This window comes from Bos indicus x Bos taurus, chromosome 5 (assembly GCF_003369695.1).
Source record: "Bos indicus x Bos taurus breed Angus x Brahman F1 hybrid chromosome 5, Bos_hybrid_MaternalHap_v2.0, whole genome shotgun sequence".
Taxonomy (NCBI): Eukaryota; Metazoa; Chordata; class Mammalia; order Artiodactyla; family Bovidae; genus Bos; species Bos indicus x Bos taurus.
Window position 1 is genome coordinate 50,531,045 of NC_040080.1, and position 23,154 is coordinate 50,554,198.

Sequence of the window (23,154 nt, forward strand, 5' to 3'; positions counted from 1 at the left end):
TCCCCAGGGATAAGGTTGAAAGACACCCTTTAAGAATCTCAGCTAAATAATAACCAGTGTTTGTGTTCCTATAGAAGTCAGTGCGGTGCTTTGAAAACTTGCAGATTCCTCCTGGAATGTTTGGATATTCAAATTCCACACTCTTTCCTCCATCTGATCCTCTCCCACTGCAGCTGACACTTGCTTTGTCTCCCACATCACCCTTGTCCCCTTCTTATGGCCACAGCACCCTGATTCTGTCTGGGGGAAACAACTGCTTCCCTAGTTTCAGATCAGGTGTTCAGGTAAAGCTGACTCACCTTGGCTCCAGGAACTGAACACATGTCTTGGGGTTAAGTTTCTTCCACTCTGGCCACCAAAAATGGGTTGTGACCACCAAGTGGAGCTAATGGGATTCAATTCTGGGGTCATAGTTTGAGCTAAGAGGGGAGGGAAACTGACTTTTTTTTTTTTTGGCTTGATTTAAATATTGAAACATGCAGGCTGGAGTGGAAGTCATCTTGTTATGCTGGGAAGAGACTATTTTAGAGACAGCCATCCCAGAGGAAGGCAGCGCTGAGGGACCACAAGTGGGAAACAGTGCCAAGACATCATCTGAACTCTGATCAAGCTGTACCAGCAGCCAACCCCCCAACTGCTCTTTTCTGTGATATGAGCAAGTACAGTCCCTTCCTACTTAAGCCACTTTGTTGTTTAGTCACTAAGCCATGTCTGACCCTTTGCAACCCCATGGACTGTAGCCCGTCAGGATCATCTGTCCATGGGATTTCCCAGGCAAGAATACTGGAGTGGATTTCCTTCTCCAGGGAATCTCCCAGAACCAGGGATCAAACCCAGGTCTCCTGCTTGGCAGGCAGATTCTTTACCACTGAGCCACTTGGGAAGCCACTTTAGAGTTTTAAATTATCTGTCACAGGTAACAGAAAAAAGTCCTGATACATTCTCCATTTCCCCAACTCACCAACACAATTTGATCCTGAGATATTCATTTTCTTAGCAATCAAGTAGGAAAAAAAAAAATCCCCCACTATGCCTCTCAGTTCTATGGCCCTTTTAAATTTTAGTCTTTCTAAGCCTAACCAAGCAAGGGGCCTCAGCTCACACAGGTTAGCTTCTATCAGAGCATGGGTCTACTTTCTGTGAACATACTGCCATCTGGTTTGGATTGCTGTATTGATCTAGGAATTTAAAATGATGGCAGCATGATGTTATTTTCTTCATAAAACTCTATCAGCTGGGTAGTAAGGTAGAAGACCCTGAAACATCCCCCCACTCCACTACATATACACACATAAGCAGCAGTGAATCCCAAAGCTTTGAAAATATTAATGCTTTCTTCATGTTTTCAATATTTATTCACCAAGAGAAGCAGGTAATCTGTTTAAGACTAAAATTTGACTGATACTTAACATTAGCCAAAGCCAGCATGGTAAAGTATATTGACATTGAAGCAGAAACCAATAAAAATATACAGACTCACCAATTAAAGACCAGATAGGATTGTCTTCTTCTTCGATGCTTGAGAATTGGCCTACAAGGTTATCTTGAACCTCAGCATTTAAAGTTGGTAAACCTCTCTCCATTAGGGTCTTGTTAACCTCAACACAAATCTGAATGCCAATAGAATTCAGAACTTCCTTCAAGTTAAAGGTCCTACAAAATATGAAACAATAATTCCACCAGGGACAGCTTTTATTCATCAGGTTTTTGTTTGTTTAAAAAATATACCAGCTTGTTTCAAATGTATACCAATTTTATCTTCTATAGACAAAAATTATCTCTATTAGAATGAGCTTAGAAAATAGGAAACTCCTCCCAACCACCAAGCTTTATATGCATCAGACTTTTAAATGCTTAAAACCACCAGTTCTGTAGGAAATACAAAAAGCACAGACAGAAAAATGTGGTCCCTAAAAATAAATCTGCAACCCCATTTTCAGGCAGGGCTATCAGAAAAGGATAGAAAATATTTGTTTAATTTGCAAAATAAACCCTCTGGCCTGAGTGGATTCAGTCATAGATTTTGTTTTTAATGTGCTTAGAAAATAAGATAGAATCAATTCATTTATCCATGCCTGTGCAGGAAACCTTTAACACCAACCAAGAACAAGAAATAAAGATATTCAGAGGCCAACACCATAAAGACAAATTACCTAAACCTCTTGACCTATCATGATGAAAGATAAGAGACTCTTTCCCACTGTTACTTTCAAGTAGCTGATCAATAATTCCAAATATATACAGTCTGGAAAGATGTAAAAAGTAGTTAGTGGTGGTGATTTAATAGGTAATGAAAAAGGTATAATAGGAAGCAGCATTTGCTGTGTCCACACTATTGTAAATGATATTGAAAATTGCATCTCGCTATTCAGAAAGGATCTTTAAGACAACTTTGTGCAAAATGGATTAAAGGATAAGAGAAGGGGGGATGGTGGTGAGAGGAATTAGACAAAACAACAAAACAATCAGATAGGCAGAACAACTATAAAGAAGATGACTTAACAACTAAATAGTTATTAAGAGCTAACATTTATCAAGCACTTACCACGTGCCACACACCTGCACTAAATGCTACACACGAGTCATATTCAGTTCAGTTCAGTCGCGTCCGACTCTTTCGACCCCATGAACGGTAGGTAGCACACCAGGCCTCCCTGTCCATCACCAACTCCCGGAATTTACCCAAACTTATGTCCATCGAGTCAGTGATGCCATCCAGCCATCTCATCCTCTGTCGTCCCCTTCTCCTCCTGCCCCCAATTCCTCTCAGCATCAGGGTCATCAAATGGTACATTACAAATGTCATCTTAAGTTGCCATAACTCTAAGGTAGTATCTTTATATCTCTTCTTACAAGTGAAGCCAGGAGACTCAGAGTGACTCAGGATCTTATTCAATGGTACATTACAAGTCAGCAGCACAGCTAGGATTTAAACCCTGGTTTGTCTAATCCAAAAGCCTGTCCTTTTAGTAAGCATTTTGCCATGTGCTTCATATGAATACTTAGGCAGTACTGGAGGGCTTCCCAGGTGGCTCAGTAGTAAAGAATCTGCCTGCCAATACAAGATACACAGAGATGGGGGTTCAGTCCCTGGTTAGGGAGATCTTCTGGAGTAGAAAATGGCAACCTACTCCAGTAATCTTGCCTAGAGAATTCAATGGACAGAGGAGCCTGTTGAGCTATAGTCCATGGGGTTGCAAAGAGTTGGACACGACTGAGCAGCTAACACTAAGCAGTATTTGGGGACTCACTAAAGGCTTAATAACTTAGAATTCCCGGAAAATAATGGTTAACCAGTGTGGGGAAATGCTAAGAGCAGGTTTCTGCAAAATCAGAGCAGGTTTCTTTTCCTTACAGGTCTTGGGTCCTGGAATGTGAAAGAAAAGAGCCTGGCAGGTTAGCACCAGGATCAGTAGAAAGGGCAGGGACTTGACAGTCAGGCTTGGGCTCGGGCTTTGGCTTGGCCTTTTCTTGGTGTACAGCCCAAGGCAAATCCTATTCTCTCTGAGCTTTAGGTCAAAATGAGAACTCTGGATTGCCGGAACCACTTGGGCTAGTTTGGCTTTTAAGATTCTAGGATTTTATCAAGTCACGCATGTGCTCTCTGAATAATAAGCAGGAAGATGGGATGTTGGATGTATTAGGTGTAAAATCCCTGAAAACACCTGAGAGGACAGTCAGCAAGAGAAGCTGACACATAGGAGACCCATGGAAACACCCGGTCATTGGCCAGGATTAGAAATTTTCTGACTTGGACAGGATTCCCAATAATACAAAATTGAAATGAGATTCTAGTATTCAATGATGGTTTGATACTGAGAAATGAATGTGGCAAAGACAAAACTTTCACTGACTTGTAAAATATCTCTGAAGGACAGAGATGTCAGTACTTCTGTAGGCTTCACAGAGGCTGGATCTGTGAGGCTGGTAAACATTTCGTTGCAGAAAAATGATAGAGTCAGAACAACTGAATCAGAAAGCCTCTCTGATAGACCCTGAGCATGATGAATTTCTAGGTATTGTTTGTTTTTTCCACAACACTGTCAAAGGAGAGCTTGTACACACATCCGTCCTAAGTGGAAACACTACACTCACCCTGGCACCTGTTATGGAAAAGACCTCTCCCTACCAACGAGGGACATCTAAGCCTTCAGAGATATGAAAAGAAACTCTAGGAAAAGAAGGCATGAGCTAAGCTTCTCTAAAGCACGGTCCTAAATACCACATCCAGATTTTCCAAGGTTATTCATGTTCTCTGAAACACATGCAGAGCTGGAATACAAGGGAGAGCAGATAAAAACGCTGGAACTCACTCTTTGTTCATGCCTTCAAGTAGAACAGCTGAAATCCTTTTTAGTCTGACTGCAAGCTCAGGTAGGCCTTCTGTAAGAGCACCCACCATGTTATTGGTGATAAGGGCCAAGCAGGCAATCATTTTCAGTTGATTCAGCTTTTCTGTCAGTTCCTGAAGACGTGCTCCATCTGTCATGAGTGTCTAGCATATTTAAGGTTTAAAAATAGAAAAGGAAGCTCAGTACCATGAACATGTAAAATCAGCAGTGTTACATCCAAACCCCCATTTTTCATCTGATTCCAGTTAAGGTCATTAAACCACATGCAACACAGACAGACCAGCTGATACACTGTTTGAACTTAAGAATTAGAATATTGAAAACTTGAGGGAAGCCAAAGGGAAAAAAAACTCACTCACCTCTGGTAATTCTTTTTTCTGATAATCCCACTGTAACAGTTTCAAGTAACTATTATTTAGCACCAACGTAGGGCTCAGGCTTGGCTTGGAGTTGTTTTCGGCTCCAGGGGTTAAAGTAGCCTCAGAAAGAGAAAGTAACTCTTCATGGACAGATTCCTTTATCCACTCTGTAGTTTGATTAAGAGCACCTGCAAGGGAAAAGGCCACACACTTGTCCTATGGCTGACAGACTCCTTCATTTGTGCATTCCACACACGATGAACGGTAAGACGGCCATGACCCTCCAGGAGCTACGGTCCAGATGGGCAGACAGTCATGTGAGCTTGCGATTACAGCAGAAGACAGTGAGTACTAGAAGGCGCAGTAGGGTGGAGGGAGGAGAGGCTGTCTATGGTAGAGTCTAAGAGGAAGAACTCCGTAAGTGACACAAGGTGGATAGAGGAAAGATCTGTCACTCCAGGCTAAGAGAACAGGCCACACAAAGAGACGGAATAATGGGAAAGCATGGCAATTTGGATGCTACAAGCAAATCTGTACTGCTGGTCCATAAAGAAGCGGGGAAGGGAGGAGAGAGTTGCTGCAGATAGCATCAGACGGACAGACAGGCCAGCTTACACATGACCTTGAGTCTTGTGCAGAGAAGTTATCTAGATTAAAAGCAGTGGTGATTAAACATTTTGGGTTCCAGACCCCTTGGAGTGTCTGATCAGAGCTATGCCTTTCCCAACATGCTGGTATGAACACTTTTTTTTTTACTTCAGACCCAGTTCTAAGGTTTACGCCTAGAAACAAATTGTTCTTTAGACTACATTTCTTATTAAAAGTATGCATTTGGTAGAATTTATAAGGTGTCGATTGCTTTAAAATGCAGACTGAACACAGGTGCAGATTAAAAAAAAAAAAAAACACCCAGAGAATGAAATAAAGAATAGTCACCCTGAAATTCTTCATCAGACCCAGCCCTTAAACAGGGGTAATTTATGAGCAGCTCCATTTGCTATACCACCCCCAGAATTTCACAACTTTACTTCTCTTCAGTTGGCAAATGTTGTTCTTGGTTTTCCCAGTTTTGTTTATAAAGAAGTAAAAGACTTGCAGTCTTTAAAAGACATCCAACAGACAGAGTGGAAACATCACAGGTATAATTACAATGTGGCGGTAATAAGCATTTATATACTACAAGTGTAATCATTTACAACTGACACATTTAAAAGCCCATTTAGTTATTTCAAACAAAAGCAACAGTGTAGCACAGAGGTTCTCAATCCTGGCTGATGGTAGAATCACCTTGGGAACTTAAAAAAGATTTTGGGTGTCGGCTCTTGGAGATTTTGATTTAATCAGCCTGAGATGGGCTCAGGCATCTGTGTTTAAACGCTTCAGGTGACCCTTATATGTAACCAGGTGTGAGTACAATTGGTAAAGCAGAAAGAGCAAGAGTTTAGAGGGAAACAAGGATTTTCTCTAAGGGATCTGCTAAGATTTCAGGGGCTTCCCAGGTGGCTCAGCGGTAAAGAAAATCCACCTGCCAATGCAGGAGAGCAGGAGACATGGGTTCCATCTCTGAATCGAGAAGATCCCCTGGAGGAAGAAATGGCAACCTACTCTAGGATTCTTGCTGGCATAATCCCATGGACAGAGGAGTCTTGCGGGCCCCAGTCCAGGGGTCCCAAAGAGTTGGACACAGCTAAGCACACATGCACGCTGCTGAGATTTCACTCCCATAAGCAAGAATATCGACTGCTCTGAGCGGCTCCAAGAGCAAGGTCAACCCTAAGAGGCATTGGTACTTGATTTTTCATATGAAAAAAAAGCCTCTCCATTAATTTCTTCAACGGCAACTGAGCACCACTATACACTAGGTACTGTACCTTGCTTTGGAAACTAATCAAACATTTTCCCAGTGGTACTTGTCACTTAGTAGGTTCTCAAAAAGCTTCTGCTCTCTATATCACCTGGCAGGTTTCCTTTTTAATTCACTATCTCTGGAGTTAACCTTGGGCTTAAGGACTGACTCAAATAGTCTCCTTCAGATTGGCAAATTGATTTAGTCCCTGACACCTGAGATATCTTTCCCTTTTCCTGATACACACAGTGCATGCAAATCAAACTAAAAGATATAAGGTGTTTTCTGCAAACTTTCAGAAAGCAAGAGGAGGGAACACTTCCTACTGTACTTATTAGGCCAGCTCTGTGTGTGTGAGCGTGTGTTCAGATGCTCAGTCATGTCCAACTCTTTTGAAATTCCAGAATATTGAAAATAGGGGCTATTTAAAGGTTTGGACAATGCCAGGGACTCCCATTCATGTATTCTACACCATTCTCCTGGTTTACTGAATGATGCCTGTTCAGAATTGCAAAGACCGAGAGCTAGCCTGGCCCCTATTTTCAATATTCCGGAAAATATTCACACAAAATATTCCACTTTTCAGTTAGAAGAATGTAGTCTGCTTATCCGTGACATCCACTCTTTTATGCCTGGCTACACCTCACCTTTCCTTTTGTTGGTACTGATTTTGAGAAATCATTTCCTTCACTCCATGCTTTTTGCAGATGTTAATTAGAGGCCCCATGACCAGGACCAGGCAACCTCCCTACCCAGGGGTTGGCCTGGCTGAGTCGTACACCCCTTAGACTCTTTCCTGGGACTCTGAATGATGATTACAGCGTTCAAGGATGGTCCATGTTGAAGTGCACATTAACCATCTGAGGACGCAGCTGGGAATTCCCCTTGTTTTTTCCTCTCCAGATTCCTGATGCCCTCCTGATTTCTGGCCTTGCGCAGACTCAGGAAGTTTTAGCTTTTCTGTGAACTGCCCTCTCCTTCCATTCACTTCCTTTTCTGCTAAATCAGCCAGTGAGTTTCTGTTGCTTCTGATATAACTCAGCTGATACAACACAAAATTGAAAAATCCAAAGAGAAGAATGAAGGCAGCAGCTTGGTTTACTCCTGGCTTGGCCAGGGGAGACTTGGTTTCCAGTCCCAGCTTTGCTATTTCTTGGCTGCATGGCTCTGTCTTTGGGCAGGTTGCTGCTGAGCATCAGCTTGCTCAACTCTAAAATGTTGCATAAATATTTCCCAAATGCCTTGGGTGCCAGGCAAAGATAATCATAATGAAATTTCATTTATTTTTTGAAAAATATTTATGTCCCATGAGGATTTCTGAATCACATGAAATGAAGTTCCTGAGAACATTTTATCAGATATAAGAGATGATCTAAATAAATAAAACCTCTTCTTTCTGAGTATCTGAAAAATTACTTGTGGCCTGGGGGTTATGTGCCATTCTTTCCACAGATAATTTAGTTGTTGGATCTAATGTGGTTATTTTGCTGACATTTAAGACACATACCCAATCACTGCGTAAGCCTTTCTTGGGTGTATTTTAAATAGGGAGATGACATAAAATCTCTCTGTTGGCAAAATAGAATCTTTTGGGGAGTCAACTAGGAAACCCAGAGTACTTCTAAATATTGATTTTCCAAATAATTATCTTATAAAAATCATGTACACACAAAAATCCAACACTTTTGTACTTCTGTGCAGTACTGTAAGACTCTTATTTTGATAGCAGGGCACAGTGGCCGACTTTTGGCAGCGTGACTTGAGGATATAATTAACAGCTGACATACACTCTGCTTCCTGGACTCCTGATTTCTCTGGGAACATATTTAGAGCTGGGCAATAATGACCTATTTGCACAGCTGGATTCATTCTATTCTTAAATCTCTGGAAATATCCAAGTCAATGTGAAAGGTACGAGTGAAATACAAGTGACTAAGTCTGGATTTCAAGGAGAGAAACAAATCATTTGAGATGAACAAAACTGTAGTTCAACCCTATATTAAGGGATTTATTCAAGATTACAGGCCCATCTTGACTCAAGACATGGAGACATTTGTACACATGTATATGAACACACAGGGACACAAACCAACCAGTGAGTCTCAGGAAAATGCTGCTAAGAACATGGTTATCATATTAATAATTCAGGTTTCAGATCCAGGGTTGATGTAGGTTTCTATTTCCCATAATCCCTCTCTGGCTTTGAAACCAAAACAATGTAACCCTAAAGTCAAGAGAATTTTTGTTGCAGAAGGATCCTTAGACATCATCTAGTCATATCTGCCACTCAATGCTAGAACTTTCTCTGCAAATACCCTCAAGATAGTTGGTATACTGTTTGAAGAGAGTCAGTTTTGCATAGTGGTTGAATGCGTATGCTTTGGGGCAGAGACATGGCTGAGTTATCCAGGCTCTTCCACCCACTAGCAATCTCTTACTTTAACCTCAATTTCTTCCTTTATAAACAGTGGGTGATAACAGTCTCATAGGGTGATTTGTGAAGCATGAATAAGCTAATAAATGTAAGGTGTTTGGCACATAATAAGGTCTTGGCACACAATAAGTATGCAAACAAAATGTTAGCTAGCATGGGCTACTATGAGTGACAGGAAGTCCATTCTGAAGTTAAAAGAGCAGCTCCAGCTGCTAGGAAGGTCTAAATTGGCTGTTGGCTACTTCCCTCCCATGGGTCCTAGTCTGCCCTTCAGAACTTAACTAAAGCCCTGAATCACTAACCACAGGGCAGGCAGTGCTCATGGCCCACCTGAGCCAGGCACTATGGGCCCAGCTTCACTGACTGTTCCTCATGTCACCCTCAGTGGCCCCTGCCCTCTTCCCTGGACAGGCTCCAGCCTGCTGGAATCCCTTTAAAGGAGGCATGTGTTTGGCTCTGTATTCATAAGGCTATCATATTGACTGTCCTGACAGAAGAGCACAGTCCACAAGGGGAAGGTAGCATGGGGGGAATGACCTAACCCAGACTTAGACTGTGGTTGCAACTGAAGCCCAGAGGCTGCTGTCAAGGGTTTGCTAATAAGGGAACCAGTGAGCTAGCCTCTTGCCAGCTGCCCAACATCTGGCATCTCAATTTCCTCACCTGTGGAATGAAGGAAATAACAGCACCTCCCCCACTAAGGAATTGTGAGGATTCAGTGAGGTCATACTTTCTCCTCTCTCTGCTTCTGGTCTGGATTTAATGTCCACTAGTCCACTGAAACTGCTCCCATCACAGTTACCAAGGAGCCTCATACGGTCTCATACCACAATAAAGCCTTGGTCTTCATCTTTCTTGACCACTTAGCACTTGTCACAGCTGATCCCTGAACACATTCTTCACTTGTTTTGCAGGACACCACCCTCTCCTGTCTTTCTTCCCCTCTCTGGCTACACAGTCTCTGTTGTTGGATCTTTCTTCTCTTCTTAAGCTCTAGATGTGCAAGAGTCCCAGGTCAGGCCCACTCAATATCTACACTCACTGTCTAAGTAATTTCACCCAGGGTGACCCTGGGATAAGAGCATGGAGTGGACAGGAGTGTGGAGTCAGACTTCTTGGGTGAGTCCCAGCTCTACAACTCTCAAGTTGTATTATGGTGGCAAGTTATTGAGCCTCTCTCTGTCTCAGTTTCCTCATCCATAAATAGGGAGTAATTTCCTAAAATTTTTATAAAGATTAAATCAGTTAAAACAGGTAAAGTGTTTAGAATATGGTAAGCATTCTATATGTGTCAGCTACTATCCAGTTCCTTGGCTTTAGATGTACACTCCCAGTGCTCACCATTCCCCCAAACTCCAATCTCATTCCTAAATCCCTCCTGGTATCTACATATTGATGTCAAACAAGATCTCAAAGTTCACAGGTCCAAAACTGAACTCTGACTTCATCTCGTCTCCCACCCTCCTTTCCTGGGTCTCTCCCATCTTACTAATAGGCATCACTATTCATCGAGTTGCTTAGAGTCATCTTCCACTCTCGTTTTTCCCTCATCCAACTTGCAGCAAATCTTGTTACTCCATTTTCAAAATACAACCAGAACCTGATCTCTTCTCACTATCTTCTACCACCACCATTTGGACCATCCACCATCTGTGATACCACCTAATTGGTGTCCCTGTTTTCCTTCTTGCTCCCATATGATTTATTCTCTACCCAGGAGCCAGAGTGTGTTTTAAAAATAAAAAGCAAAAATAAATAAATAAATAAAAATAAAAAGCAGATGCTGCTTCCCTCTTCAAGCTCTCCGATGACTCCCCATCACATTTGGACTGAAATCCAAATTCCTCTTATTTCCTAACAAGGCTCTATAGGACCTTCCTCGGTCTACTTCTTGGCCTCAACTGTAACCACTCTTTCCTGCCTGCTCTACTCCAGCCACACTGTCTGCCCTGTGTTTGCGCAAAACACAAGCAAGTTTCCACTGCAAGGCCTTTGTACTTGCAGCTCTCTCTGGCTGGAATGTTCTTCCCTCACATCTTCACACGGCCCTTCCTCATTCCTTTGCAAACTCTGCTCAAATGTTACTTCTCTGAGAGGCCTCTCAGTCCACCTCACCTAAAAAAATCACCTCTTACCCTCACTCCTTCCCCATTACTGTCTGTTTCTTTATCCTACTTTTATTCATAGCACTAAATAACACATCCGACCATATATGCTTGTTTTTTTGTCATGCCTACTCGGCCATCTCCTTGGGAGCTGCAACTTTATTTTTTGTTCACTGTCATATCTACAGCACCCAAGATGTGTCTGGGACACAGCAGGTGGTTAATAAATGTTTCTTTCTTTTTTTTTAATGCGTAAAGAGTAGTGCTTAGCACAGTTCCTGGGGTCAAAGTTAACAGCTGTAAGTTTGTGATATTAACTTTAGAAGTCAAAAAAATGTTGAACAGAAATGCCAAAAGCCTTTAGTACTACTATTTAAGATATCAAAAACCAAAATGCCATATTTCACCCCATTTCACTATATATCCACACATATTTTACTTACTTGGAGTTTCTTCTAAAATTTCTTGGAACTTGGTTCTCTCATAATCTACCAACTGACGCTGAAGATGTGGTCTGAGACTCCGAATTGTAAAATTCACCATGTCCATTTTCATGAGGTCCAGGACATGAAATATTTGTCTAAAAATTTCAGAGTTAAAATAGTTAGGTGATCAAGAAAATCATCTGAAATTCATTAACTATTATTTATTTTACAGACTGGAAAAGATAAACATCTCCGAAATGGTTTTGAAATTCCAATCACTTTGACAAGGACACTTTTCATAAAAGGCATTACACATGCATTCCAAATGTATTCTTCCAGAGGTCTCAAGAGTATTTGCTTTAGCAAATATACTTCCAACTGATTCATTACATTCAGCCATAGACTGACAGACACTAAGAAGTATAAACAATGAGTCTTAACAATGAGACAAAAAAAGATTCAAGAAGGAATTTTCATTTGAAAGTCCCTGAAATTTTAAGGAGTCTGAATATAGTATACCCTGTATCTATTCCTAAGGAAATAAGAAAAAAAGAAAAAGAAAAGGACAGGGCAGTGAAGCGCCGGGGAAAACACTGCATTTCAGAGTTGGGCAGCCCTGTGTTCAATCAGAGCTTTACAACTGACCAGCTCTGTGGCCAGGAACAAGTTACTCAATCTCTCTGAGCCTCAGTTTCCTCACCTGTGAAAGAAAGGGACAAGATCAACCTTGGAGAAATGTTGTGAAGAGTCAATGAGATAGCGTATTAGAAATGCAGGGACAGTACCAACCACTAGGTACCAATATATGAGCAAGATGAACACCACAGATGTGATTATCACACATGGGTAATAAGATCATTCAAAGCAAGGATTCCACAGCTGAAGAATCTCAACCTGCCAGAGCTGAACACAACTCTTAAGGATATTTACAACCCATTTTACAGATGAAGAAAGTGTGACGTGAGAAACTGTCAACTTTCCCAAAGTCAGAAAATAAGGAACTTGCTATATGCAAACCAGTTTCCTCCCCTTCCCTTTCCAATACTATTACATGAAATTTAATTCTCTATGTGGCTGTTTTCACACACACACACACACACACACACACACACACACACACAAAGGAGGGAGAAGAATTTGCCTCAATGCCAAAAAGTACTGTAGACTCCTCTTTCCTCTGGGATCACAGCTAGAGTCCCTATGATCTTACTGTATACATCACTTCCTTAGGGAAGCTGCAGCAGAGTTAGCTAACCAACCACCAAAGGTCCATTTCCCTTTCTACAGTGTGGATGTGTGGCTGGGAAATGTGATTTCACACAGCAATCACATTGCCTAGAACCACTTCAGTCTACGTGGGGCCACAGGACTAGGCATAGTCAGTGGAATATGTCACTTCTGGGCCGAGGTGGTTAAACATTTAATATGCCTTCCTCAGGGCTTCCCAGGTGGCTCAGTGGGTTCAATCCTTGGGTTGGGAAGATCACCTAGAGAAGGGAATGGCTACCCACTCCAGTAATCTTGCCTGGAAAATCCCATGGACAGAAGAGCCTGGTGGGCTACAGTTCATGGGGTCACACTGAGCGACTAAGCAGCAGCAGCATGCCTTCCTCGTGATCTCTTCCCCATTCACCAGCTGAGTGTAAAGGACTCCAAAGACCTGGGTGGAGCCAAGGAGAGAAGGAGACTGGGTCCCTGTATGGTGCTTGAAAGGCTGCCTGACCAAGAATCCCTGACTCAGACTGTGGCATGAGTGAGAAACAAACTTTTAGTATTTAAATCACTAAGAATTCAAGGTTTACATGTCAAAGCAGCCCCAATACCCTACCTAATCAAGGCTTCCTGTATCCTTGCCGAGATTAGGTGCCTCTGCTGGGGGCCCTATTAATCCTCTCTACTTCCCCTCCCACAGCGCTTTATCACAACTGTAATTCCTTGTTCAGGGTTGTCTCCCCATTAAATTGTAAACTCCCTGGGGTCAGAGATCATATCTGCCCCTTTCATCACTGCATCTCTAGGGCCCAGCACTGCCAACTAACACCCTCATTTGCTCATTCTATGTGAAAGTTCCACGCACACAATAAATGATTGACCCCTTGCTTAGTCAGTTTTTTCCCTAGGGTTAAGGGTTCCTTTGGGAGACCAGTTACTATTCTGTGCTCCTCAATTCCCACATTTCCCTTCTGAATGCACTCAAAGGTACCTTAAGAAAATGCAAGCAGCCAGCACTAACCTCAGCACCTCCACGATGTTGCTGGTCGCCTTCAGCTCTCGGATGTCGTCGTCTCGCACGGGGGCGCACAGCTTTCCCATGGTACTGATGACGTAGTTGGCCAGGCCTTGGATGTCAACAGCACTGTGCTCAGCCTGCTGCCTAATGAGGTCTGTGTCTAAAACTTCACAAATCTGGTTGCGAAGCCTGTTGCCACCAGGAGTCAGGAAAGAGAGGAGAATCTGCACAGGGAGAATGAACAACATCATTACATGAAGAAAGGCTGTCATTTTTTAAATTTCAGTGTCTAGATGACCAAGCTCCCTGCCCTCAGTATTTGAATGCCCTGGATATCATGGAAGTTTGCCCCGACTTGGTGGTGGATCAGAGAAGCATGACAGGGTCCTGTCCTAAAAAGAAAGCTCTATCTTCTGAATGAAAGCCTTCCCCTCCCTCCTGTGGGAAGTTACTAACACCATCATAATGAAAATAACTGGTAGGGAAGCAATAGTATTGAAAGAATTTTTAAAAGTTTACAGAGAAATCATGCAAAGAAAGAAAAAGTTGCAGATCAGGGATCCAAAAGAACCTTTTAAAGAAGGGCAAATAGTAACAGCCCCATGGGCCCCATTAGTATAATACAGTATATCTATATGTGAAATATATATTATGGGCTTCCCAGATGGCACTAGCGGTGAAGAACCCTCCTGACAATGCAGGGAATGTAAGAGACAGGGATTCGACCCTGAGTTGGAAAGATCCCTAGAGGGAGGCATGGCAACCCACTTCTGCATTCTTGCCTGGATAATCTCGTGGACAGAGGAGCCTGGTGGACTACAGTCCATAAGGTTGTAAAGAGTAGGACACAACTAAAGCAACTTAGCATGCATGCACGCACATTATATATTATGCGAGCAACCTATTCACGACACAGCAGACACTGTACTTATACACACAGCATGTGGTTAGGAGCATGATCTCTGAGCAGGAGTGCCTCAGTTCAAATACCTTCTGCCCCTCAAAGCTGTGTGACCTTGGATGAGTCAGGTAACTCAGTTTCTTTATATAAAATAGTAACAGGCATAACTACCTCACAGCATTATGGTAAGGAATAAATGAATACTCTAGTGCTTAGCACAGAGCAAGTGTCTTGTGAAATGTTAGCTATGACTGTCATTTGATTTAATTCTTGCAACTACTCAGGAGACTCCGGCTTCCCTTGTGTCTCAGATGGTAAAGACTCTGCCTGCAAGGCAAGAAACCTGAGCTCGATCCCTGGGTTGGGAAGATCCCCTGGAGAAGGGAAAGGCTATCCATTCCAGTATTCTGGCCTAGGAAATTCCACGGGCTGTATAGTTCATGGGGTCGCAAAGAGTCGGACACGACTGAGCGACTTTCACTTTACTCACTCAGGAGACTGAGACTTAGGAGAAAGCAGAAGCAGATCACTAAAGCTGACCTATCTAACCTGGGCTCTGTGCTCTGAAGTACCACAGCCGCCGCCTTACCAGCTAAGCACGGGCCTGTGTTCCTGTTGAGGGCTTGTTCCCCGTCTCCATCCTCCTCTCAGAGATGCAGGCAAAAACTCTTCCAGTGATTGAACTGGCTCAGTGTTTCAAAAGAAGCCTCCAATACTCTTTAGAGAGCAGAAAAACAGCCTCTGGGGTGGGGTGGAGTCAGAGGATTACTAATGAATACAGACAACATCAACTTGCCTCTCTGATTTCTTCAAACAGTTTGATGGCGTGTTCATACTCGGGAGGCTCAGCATTCAGTTCTGATTCCAAGACATCCCAGAAGGCCTGATGGACAATGTGCCTCACTCGACCAGCCAAGCTATGGGAATGAAATGAATCACTTTTTTTTTACATAAGCACTATTTTTCCTAATTATAAAAGAAATATGCACATTGTAGAAATCTTAGGAAATGCAGAAAAACAGAGAATAAAAACTGCTCATAATTCTATTATTAATCTTTTGACATATTTGACATATTTCAATGAATGGTCTTAATACAATTTTTTTAGTAGTGGTCTGTACAATAGTATATACTTATTTCATTGAATATTCTGTCTTAAGTGTCTCCCCTAAATTTTTTTTAATTTAAATTTTTTTATTTTAATTGGAGGCTAATTACTTTACAATATTGTATTGGTTTTGCCACACATCAACATGAATCCACCACGAATGTACACGTGTTCCCCATCCTGAACCCCCTTCCCACCTCCCTCCCCGTACCATCCCTCTGGGTCATCCCAGTGCACCAGCCCCAAGCATCCTATATCCTGCATCGAACCTGGACTGGCGATTAGTATGAAAACATTTTTAAAATATGACAATAATATTTAAATAGTGACCACCACATTCTTTGCTGGGTTTTAGCTCCTCCCACTTCTGCTCAGTTATTTTTTGCAGCTTTCCTTAAGTTCATCATGAGCCCATATTGGCTGAGCAGACATAATTATCCCCTAAATTTTTTAAGTGCTTCCTTCCTATAGCTTTCGACAAGTTCATAAAATTCTGTCCTAGGACTTCCCTGGTGGCACAGTGGATAAGAATCTGCCTGTCAAGGCAGCAGACACAGGTTTGATCCCTGGTCTGGGAAGATTCCACATGTCATGGAGCAACTAAGCCTGGAGCCACAACTATTGACCTTGTGTGCCACAACTACTGAAGCCTGCATCTAGAGCTTGTGCTCCACAATGAGAAGCCCACGCACGGCAACTAGAGAACGCCCATGTAAAAGCAACACCTGGTGCAGCCAAAAACAAAAATAAATAAAATTCTGTCCTAAGGAGATACCTTATTTCACCCATCCACCCTTTTTTTTTTTTTTTTTTTTTAATACTTTGGCCCCACTGCACAGTATGTGGGATGTTAATTCCCAGACCAGGAATCAAACCTGTGACTCCTGCATTGGCAGCAGAATCTCAACCACCAGACCACCAGGGAAGTTCCCACAGCTAGTCGTCTACACAGGTCTTCAGACCTGGTCTAGGTTTTTAGGATGAGGTGCCCAAGTTGTTCTTTCCTTAATAGCGGATGTTTCGTGGCATGGAACAGAACAGATTGGCCCCAAGGAGACATGCATTTGAATGCCTGCCAGCTCCAGCTTAGATGTCCCATTTAAAGTTGGCCAGACCACACTGCTGAAATAGGAGCCTTCCTAGGAAAGCTTCACAATAGAATAGGTGGCCACCTTGCTTTATCCTGTCAATGTCAATGCCCCAAAATAGGTGCACGTTAAAATACACAGCCCTACTGAACTCCTATACCATTTTGAAACTGCTTTTAGAAAAGCACATATTTCCCTGAACTGTAATCACTTCAAGTTTCTACTCCTCACGGGGCTATGCACCTCTCTCAGACAGAGGCCACTTCTTCTAGGTACCTGCGACCATGCCTAGCGTAGTGCTTGGTATTTACTGAAGGTTTACTGAATGCATGGTGAATGAATTGATAATTTGACAGTTAAGCATGTCACTTAAATTTTCTTTTTAAAGCTCAAATAGCTAAAATATACAATAATGTTAGATATAAAAACTAGCTTTCTGAGAAGCGTGACTTAAAACTGTTTTTGTAACTGCAAATACTATACTCTACTGAGCCACTTTAAATATTAAAAGTTAGTCTAGTTGCCTGAGTAGATTTATTCAACATAAATGCCATTCCCAATGTCTGAAACGCTATCAAGCAATTAAAGAACAATTAGAAAGGCAAACATTGCAGGAATGGATGTTTGCTCTTGACTTTACAAGCCTCAGGTACTTGGCTTGAATGGACCAAGCAGGAATGAGCTAACACAACTTTATAGCTCCTTGAAGGATGTCAGAGTTTACGTTTTCCAAACTTCTTAGATTTCTAGTTTTGGGTGGGTAGTGATGAGATCAATCAAATCATTTATAAGCATTCCTACCCAGTATCAGAAATCTGACTTATTTTACCAAGGGTTTCTCCCTAAGAAAATACTTGGTAAAATATGAGAGTCAGCCATTTTTTAAACAGTAAAGGAGACAGTGCTTTGAGAGCAATTGCCTGTCTCATTTATCACAAGTAATAAAGGATGATGCTTTGATGAAAAAAAAAATAGTATCAACTTGGCCACTGTGGAGAGTCATCTGAAAAATCAACAGCTAATGCTATGCTATTTCACTTTTAAACAAAGATAATGTGTCCTGATCCTGTGTGCTGTTTCTCTTGCTCACATTTTCTAGCCATGGCAGAAAATGAAGAGAAGGGGAATTCCTATCTCACACAGTATCAAAATACCCATGTGCAAGGCACTTACATGCCCAGGAGCATGCATTCAGAGTGAGTATTGTAGAGAACGTGAGGCTCAGATACAGTCTCAGCAGAGCCAGGATTCAAACCCTAAGGTCTGTCTGATTCTAAAGGGCCCTCATTCAGTCTGTATTTGCAACTTATGAATTTAAAGCAAATATTCCCAATTTGTCTTTTGCTGCACTTCATAAATCATACTCATTTTAAATTTAAAAATTCATTTTTATTAGTCAATAAATGTTTATTCAAAATTCAATATGTGGTAGGCCCTGTTTCAGGCACTGGGGTGTTTCGAAAAGAATCTGCTCTCAAAAAGCTTATATGTTGGCAGAGACAGAAAGACAAAAAATACATCGACTGTGAGTAAGACAATTTCAGAGCCATGAGGAAGGCAGAGGAAGACCATGTGGTCCACAGTGATGAAGAGGGTGCCCATTTGATGGGGCAGTAGAAGAAAGCTTCTCTAAGACAGTGAGTGACCTTAGAGCCAAGACACGAATGGGGAAAAGAAAGCAGCTGGTAAAGACCTATGGGAAACACATTAAAAAAGAAGGAAGACGGAAAAAAATCCTCGGGATAGGATCAAGCTGGTATGCCGCAGGATCAGCAAAGAAGCCAGTGTGGCTGAAGTAAGCAGAAAGGAAGGAATAAGAGGCATGGTTGTTGAAGGAGGGCCTTGCTAGTCATACTATAGAGTTGGAATATTTATTCTAAGTGTGATAGAACCACTGAAGGGTTTTAAGCAGAACCACGATTTAATCTGATTTACCCTCTAGAAAGATCACTGTGGCTGACTGTGTATGTGGAGGATGGACTTCCAGGAGCTAAGGATGAAGACTGGGAAATCAGCAAGGGTAGAAAGAATCCAGGTCAGAGATGATGGTGACTTGGCCTGGGGGTAGAGCAGCAGAGCTGGTAAAAAGGATCGTAGTGAAATGCGGTCACCATAGAAAACCAAACAGATACACCTACTTTGGCCAGTAATCTTAAAAAGTATTCATGATTATTATGAACAACATCCCCAGGAGGAGAACTATGACCCATATTTTTAAACAGGAAAATTACTATATTTACTCTTTTCCTGCTTTAAAACAAAAACTTGCTGAATGGAATCAAATATTATATGTTGTCTTCACTAATGGAGAGAATGCCTCCTGATTTATAAATGGCACTGTGAGCTTTCAGATTCAGTGTGGTTATCCATGGGCCTATTTTGCCTCTAAAGCTTATTTGCCTGCAGTCATGGCTGCAAGCCTTTTCTTCTCTTTGTCCCAGGGACTTGTGAACCACCAAAACTGGAAAGACTGAGGTGGGGTATAAGGACATGGCTCTAACTAGAGATCCCTTGGGCATGACGTTAACCAGGGGTACCTATGCTGTCGTGATTCCTACCTCCAGAGGCTTCTAGATAGACTCATCACTCTGGCAGCTCAGCTGCATTCATTTGTCTTTTACAACCTGAATATCAGTTTTTAATAAGTCAGGCTGAAAATATTTCTTGAGCATGTACTATGTGTCAGGCACTCTGCTGGGCAATAAGAACAGAGCAAACAATATAGACATAGTTTCTCCATTAACAGGGCTTTGGGTCCAGTGGAAAAGACAGACCTCGAGCCTAAAATTATAAGACACCTTAACAATTATAAGACACCTTAACAGAGGGAGAGGGGGCTACAGGAGTCTTTAGAAGGTGATTTCATGTAATCTAGTGGGTTCAGGAATGTCAGGAAAAGCTTCGCTCAGGAAGTGACATATAAACTGAATTCTAAAACTCTGTGAGTGACATATATCCTAAAAGAATGGTTTTAAAAACAAATAAAAGACCTTGTTAGAGAACTAAATATAGTAAGTCCCCTATATATGAATGAGTTCCATTCTGAGAGCACATCCATAAGCCTGATTTGTTCTCATGGCAGCCTGCTCCAGTATTCTTGCCTGGAGAATCCCATGGACAGAGGAGCCTGGTGGGCTATAGTCCATGAGACTGCAGAGTCAGACATGACTGAAGCGACTTAGCATGCCTGCACCAACAAAGTTAGACTAGGTACCCAACTCACACAATTGGCTATAGTGTACTAGAGTACTATATTGTAATAGTTTTATAATACTTTGCACACAAGTAATACACAAAAAACAAGCACACACAAAAAAGAAAACATTTTAAATCTTACAGTATTGTACCTTTAAAAGTACAGTAGCACAGTCCAACAGCTGGCATACAGGGGCACATTCGTATCTTTGAAAGTCTGCAACTTGAAGGTTCACATGTAGGGGCTTACTGTACTGTTAACTCCCAGTAGACATTATACGAGACTGTCTAGGAATCAGTGTGAATATTTGGGTTTGCAGAACACACACATACACACACACACAGAGTCTGCAGCACAGTTCATGCACAACAGATGCCTCCAGGTTACCTGCTCTCGGGGAGGGCATCCTGTTTCAGTTGAAAGTTCTCATTTACAGCTATCTCGTGAGCAAGAGTCATGTTTGACAAGTTCCTTGCTGCAGCCATCACTTCGTCAAATGTCACAACCCTGGGAGGGCTCGTTGCTGAAAAGAAAACAAAAACCAGTTAATGCTGTGGAAGAGGAGTTGCCAACTAGTGACACGTTCTGATGCACACAAGATTTAAGCTACTCCAGAGTATTATTTTCAAGGTTTTACAAGTAAGAAGAATGAATACTAAAGCGGGTAGATTTCCATGCTTGATACTTACGGCTTCAAAAATTTTTTAATTCCTTTGATAGCTTCAGTTACTGTATTGATAATAAACTGTCAAATGTTTCTTAGAAATTTTTTATTAATATAGGCTATTACAAGTTACTTTTAAAAATTAAATCACTTCATTTTTCAGCACATACTACTATCTGCATCTATTACATGTACTCTACAGGAAATTGATTACTACTTTTTATACTGTAATTCATAACATTAATTTAAACATTAATTTAATATGAACTAACTGATTTTTTAAAACTATAATATCTAAAAGTATATGCAATATAGCACAATTCTAAGTTTTGCTAATTGGTGGTTACCATTTGACCTCACTGAAGCATAACTTAACCTGCTCGAAGGACTGTCCTGAAGTGATTAAACAAGATAATTTAAGTAAGGAACATGGCAAAAATTCCATAAACGCAGATAATTAAAATAAATCTGATAAGTTGATCATCTACTTCTCAGTAGGAAATAGGGAGTAAAGAATTATTTCAGTTATTTGAAAAAGATTATTCAAAAATTACTCTAGTAAGTCATGTCTTTTTGAAATTATTCCTGGAACTCTCAGCTTCTGTTAATTAAAAACCATTGCCTTAAATAATGCTGACTGCCACCAATGCTTTGCTATCTAAAATAATTTCAGAAATAAGCAGCAGACAAGGAGATGGTGGAGAAGAGGGAGATGGAGGAGGAAGAAGAGGAGGAGGAATGAATGGAAGGAATGGTGGTACACAATTAGTAAAATCCTTTTTCAGGACGCTCAGGTGCCTTGCTGGAGACGTCAACCCCGTATATAGTATAAAGAATGAGAAAAAGCACTGAAAGCTGGGTGGCTGCTAACAAATTCTTTTGCCAATTCTCTTCCCCATTAACATTCTCCTTGAAAATGTCTGTACCCTTTAGTCCAGGAATCTAATTATATACAAAGGAATTCCTCGAAAGGCTTTATGCACGGCAATGTTCATAATGCACTATTTGTAAAGCAAAAAAAGAAAAGGAAATGAACTAAATGCCCAATGATAAACAGAAGTTAAATAAACTGATGGTACATTCACTTGGTAAAGTAAGTCCATGGGGTTGCTGAGGGTCGGACACAACTGAGCGACTTCACTTTCACTTTTACTTTCATGCATTGGAGAAGGAAATGGCAACCTACTCCAGTGTTCTTGCCTGGAGAATCCCAGGGATGGGGAAGCCTGGTGGGCTGCTGTCTATGGGGTCGCACAGAGTCGGACACAAATGAAGTGACTTAGCAGCTTAGCAATCATAAAAATGTTTAAAAATACATTATCATGAGTAAATGTTTTAGTTATAATAGTAAGCAAAAAGAGTACATGTGCACATGTATGTCTATGTGAAGAACGAAAATACGACAAAACACTGTCACAGCTGTCATCTTTGAGTGACATTGCTGCTGCTGCTGCTGCTGCTAAGTCGCATCAGTCGTGTCCGACTCTGTGCGACCACAGAGATGGTAGCCCACCAGGCTCCCCCATCCCTGGGATTCTCCAGGCAAGAACACTGGAGTGGGTTGCCATTTCCTTCTCCGATGCATGAAAGTGAAAAGTGAAAGCGAAGTCGCGCAGTCGTGTCAGACTCTTCGCGACCCCATGGACTGCAGCCTACCAGGGCAATATTTTCTTTTCTATCTACTTTTCCATGTTTTAAAAAATGAGAATGTGCTAACTTAAATACAGATGAACAAGTTTTTTCCAAAGGGGGCATTTGATCATATTAAATGTTAGTTGCGTCTCTCTGCATTTGCACTGACAACTTAAGAGGTTATATTTCCTATATAAAATGTCAATTAAAAAGCTAAAAAAAAAAATAAATAAAAGACAAATACACTGCTTTGCACATCTCTAGCGTCCACACACAAAAAAGGAAAAAGACGTCTCCATGGCCATCTTTTAACTCTCACATCCCTAGTGTAGTAATTCTCCTCATGGGCACCCCTTTTCTGGGGTGATTTGCACAACAGTTTTTGAAATCAGCAGGAAACCCATTAGATTATTTCACTTCCTGCCTGACCCTTGAATTGGGGCAAGTTTCCTTCCATGTAAATCAGAAAGGACTGATTTGAATTCTTCCTTGAATGTGACTCAAAAAAATATCTTGAGGAGTAGTTTTCCACCAAGTAAGAGAGAAGACAGGGTGGGGTTGGAAGACCTGATTTATAGTCAAACCAAAGATCAGAGACAGTGACGAAAATAAAAACAGACAGACTGTAAACTTCAGTTCAGTTCAGTTGCTTAGTCCTGTCTGACTCTGAGACCATATGGCCTCATAGGGAAGCATGCCAGGCTTCCCTGTCCATCATCAACTCCCAGAGCTTACTCAAACTCATGTCCATTGAGTCAGTGATGCCATCCAACCATCTCATTCTCTGTCATCCCCTTCTCCTGCTGCCTTCAAT

At 41.6% G+C, this 23,154-nt stretch overlaps 1 protein-coding gene across 4 annotated transcripts in view; it reads right to left on the minus strand.

Annotated features, from left to right (window-relative positions):
* The window catches only part of TCP11L2 (t-complex 11 like 2), a 40,989-nt gene that overhangs the window by 6,447 nt on the left and 11,388 nt on the right, over positions 1-23,154 (minus strand). For all 4 annotated transcript variants that reach the window (XM_027541895.1, XM_027541894.1, XM_027541896.1 and 1 more), the window contains 7 exons: positions 20,432-20,567; positions 15,449-15,569; positions 13,755-13,975; positions 11,540-11,676; positions 4,712-4,899; positions 4,314-4,495; positions 1,481-1,653 (listed from right to left, as the gene is read on the minus strand). In XM_027541895.1, coding sequence (XP_027397696.1) covers positions 1,481-1,653; positions 4,314-4,495; positions 4,712-4,899; positions 11,540-11,676; positions 13,755-13,975; positions 15,449-15,569; positions 20,432-20,567 — 1,158 coding nt within the window. The remainder of the gene's footprint in view (positions 1-1,480; positions 1,654-4,313; positions 4,496-4,711; positions 4,900-11,539; positions 11,677-13,754; positions 13,976-15,448; positions 15,570-20,431; positions 20,568-23,154) is intronic.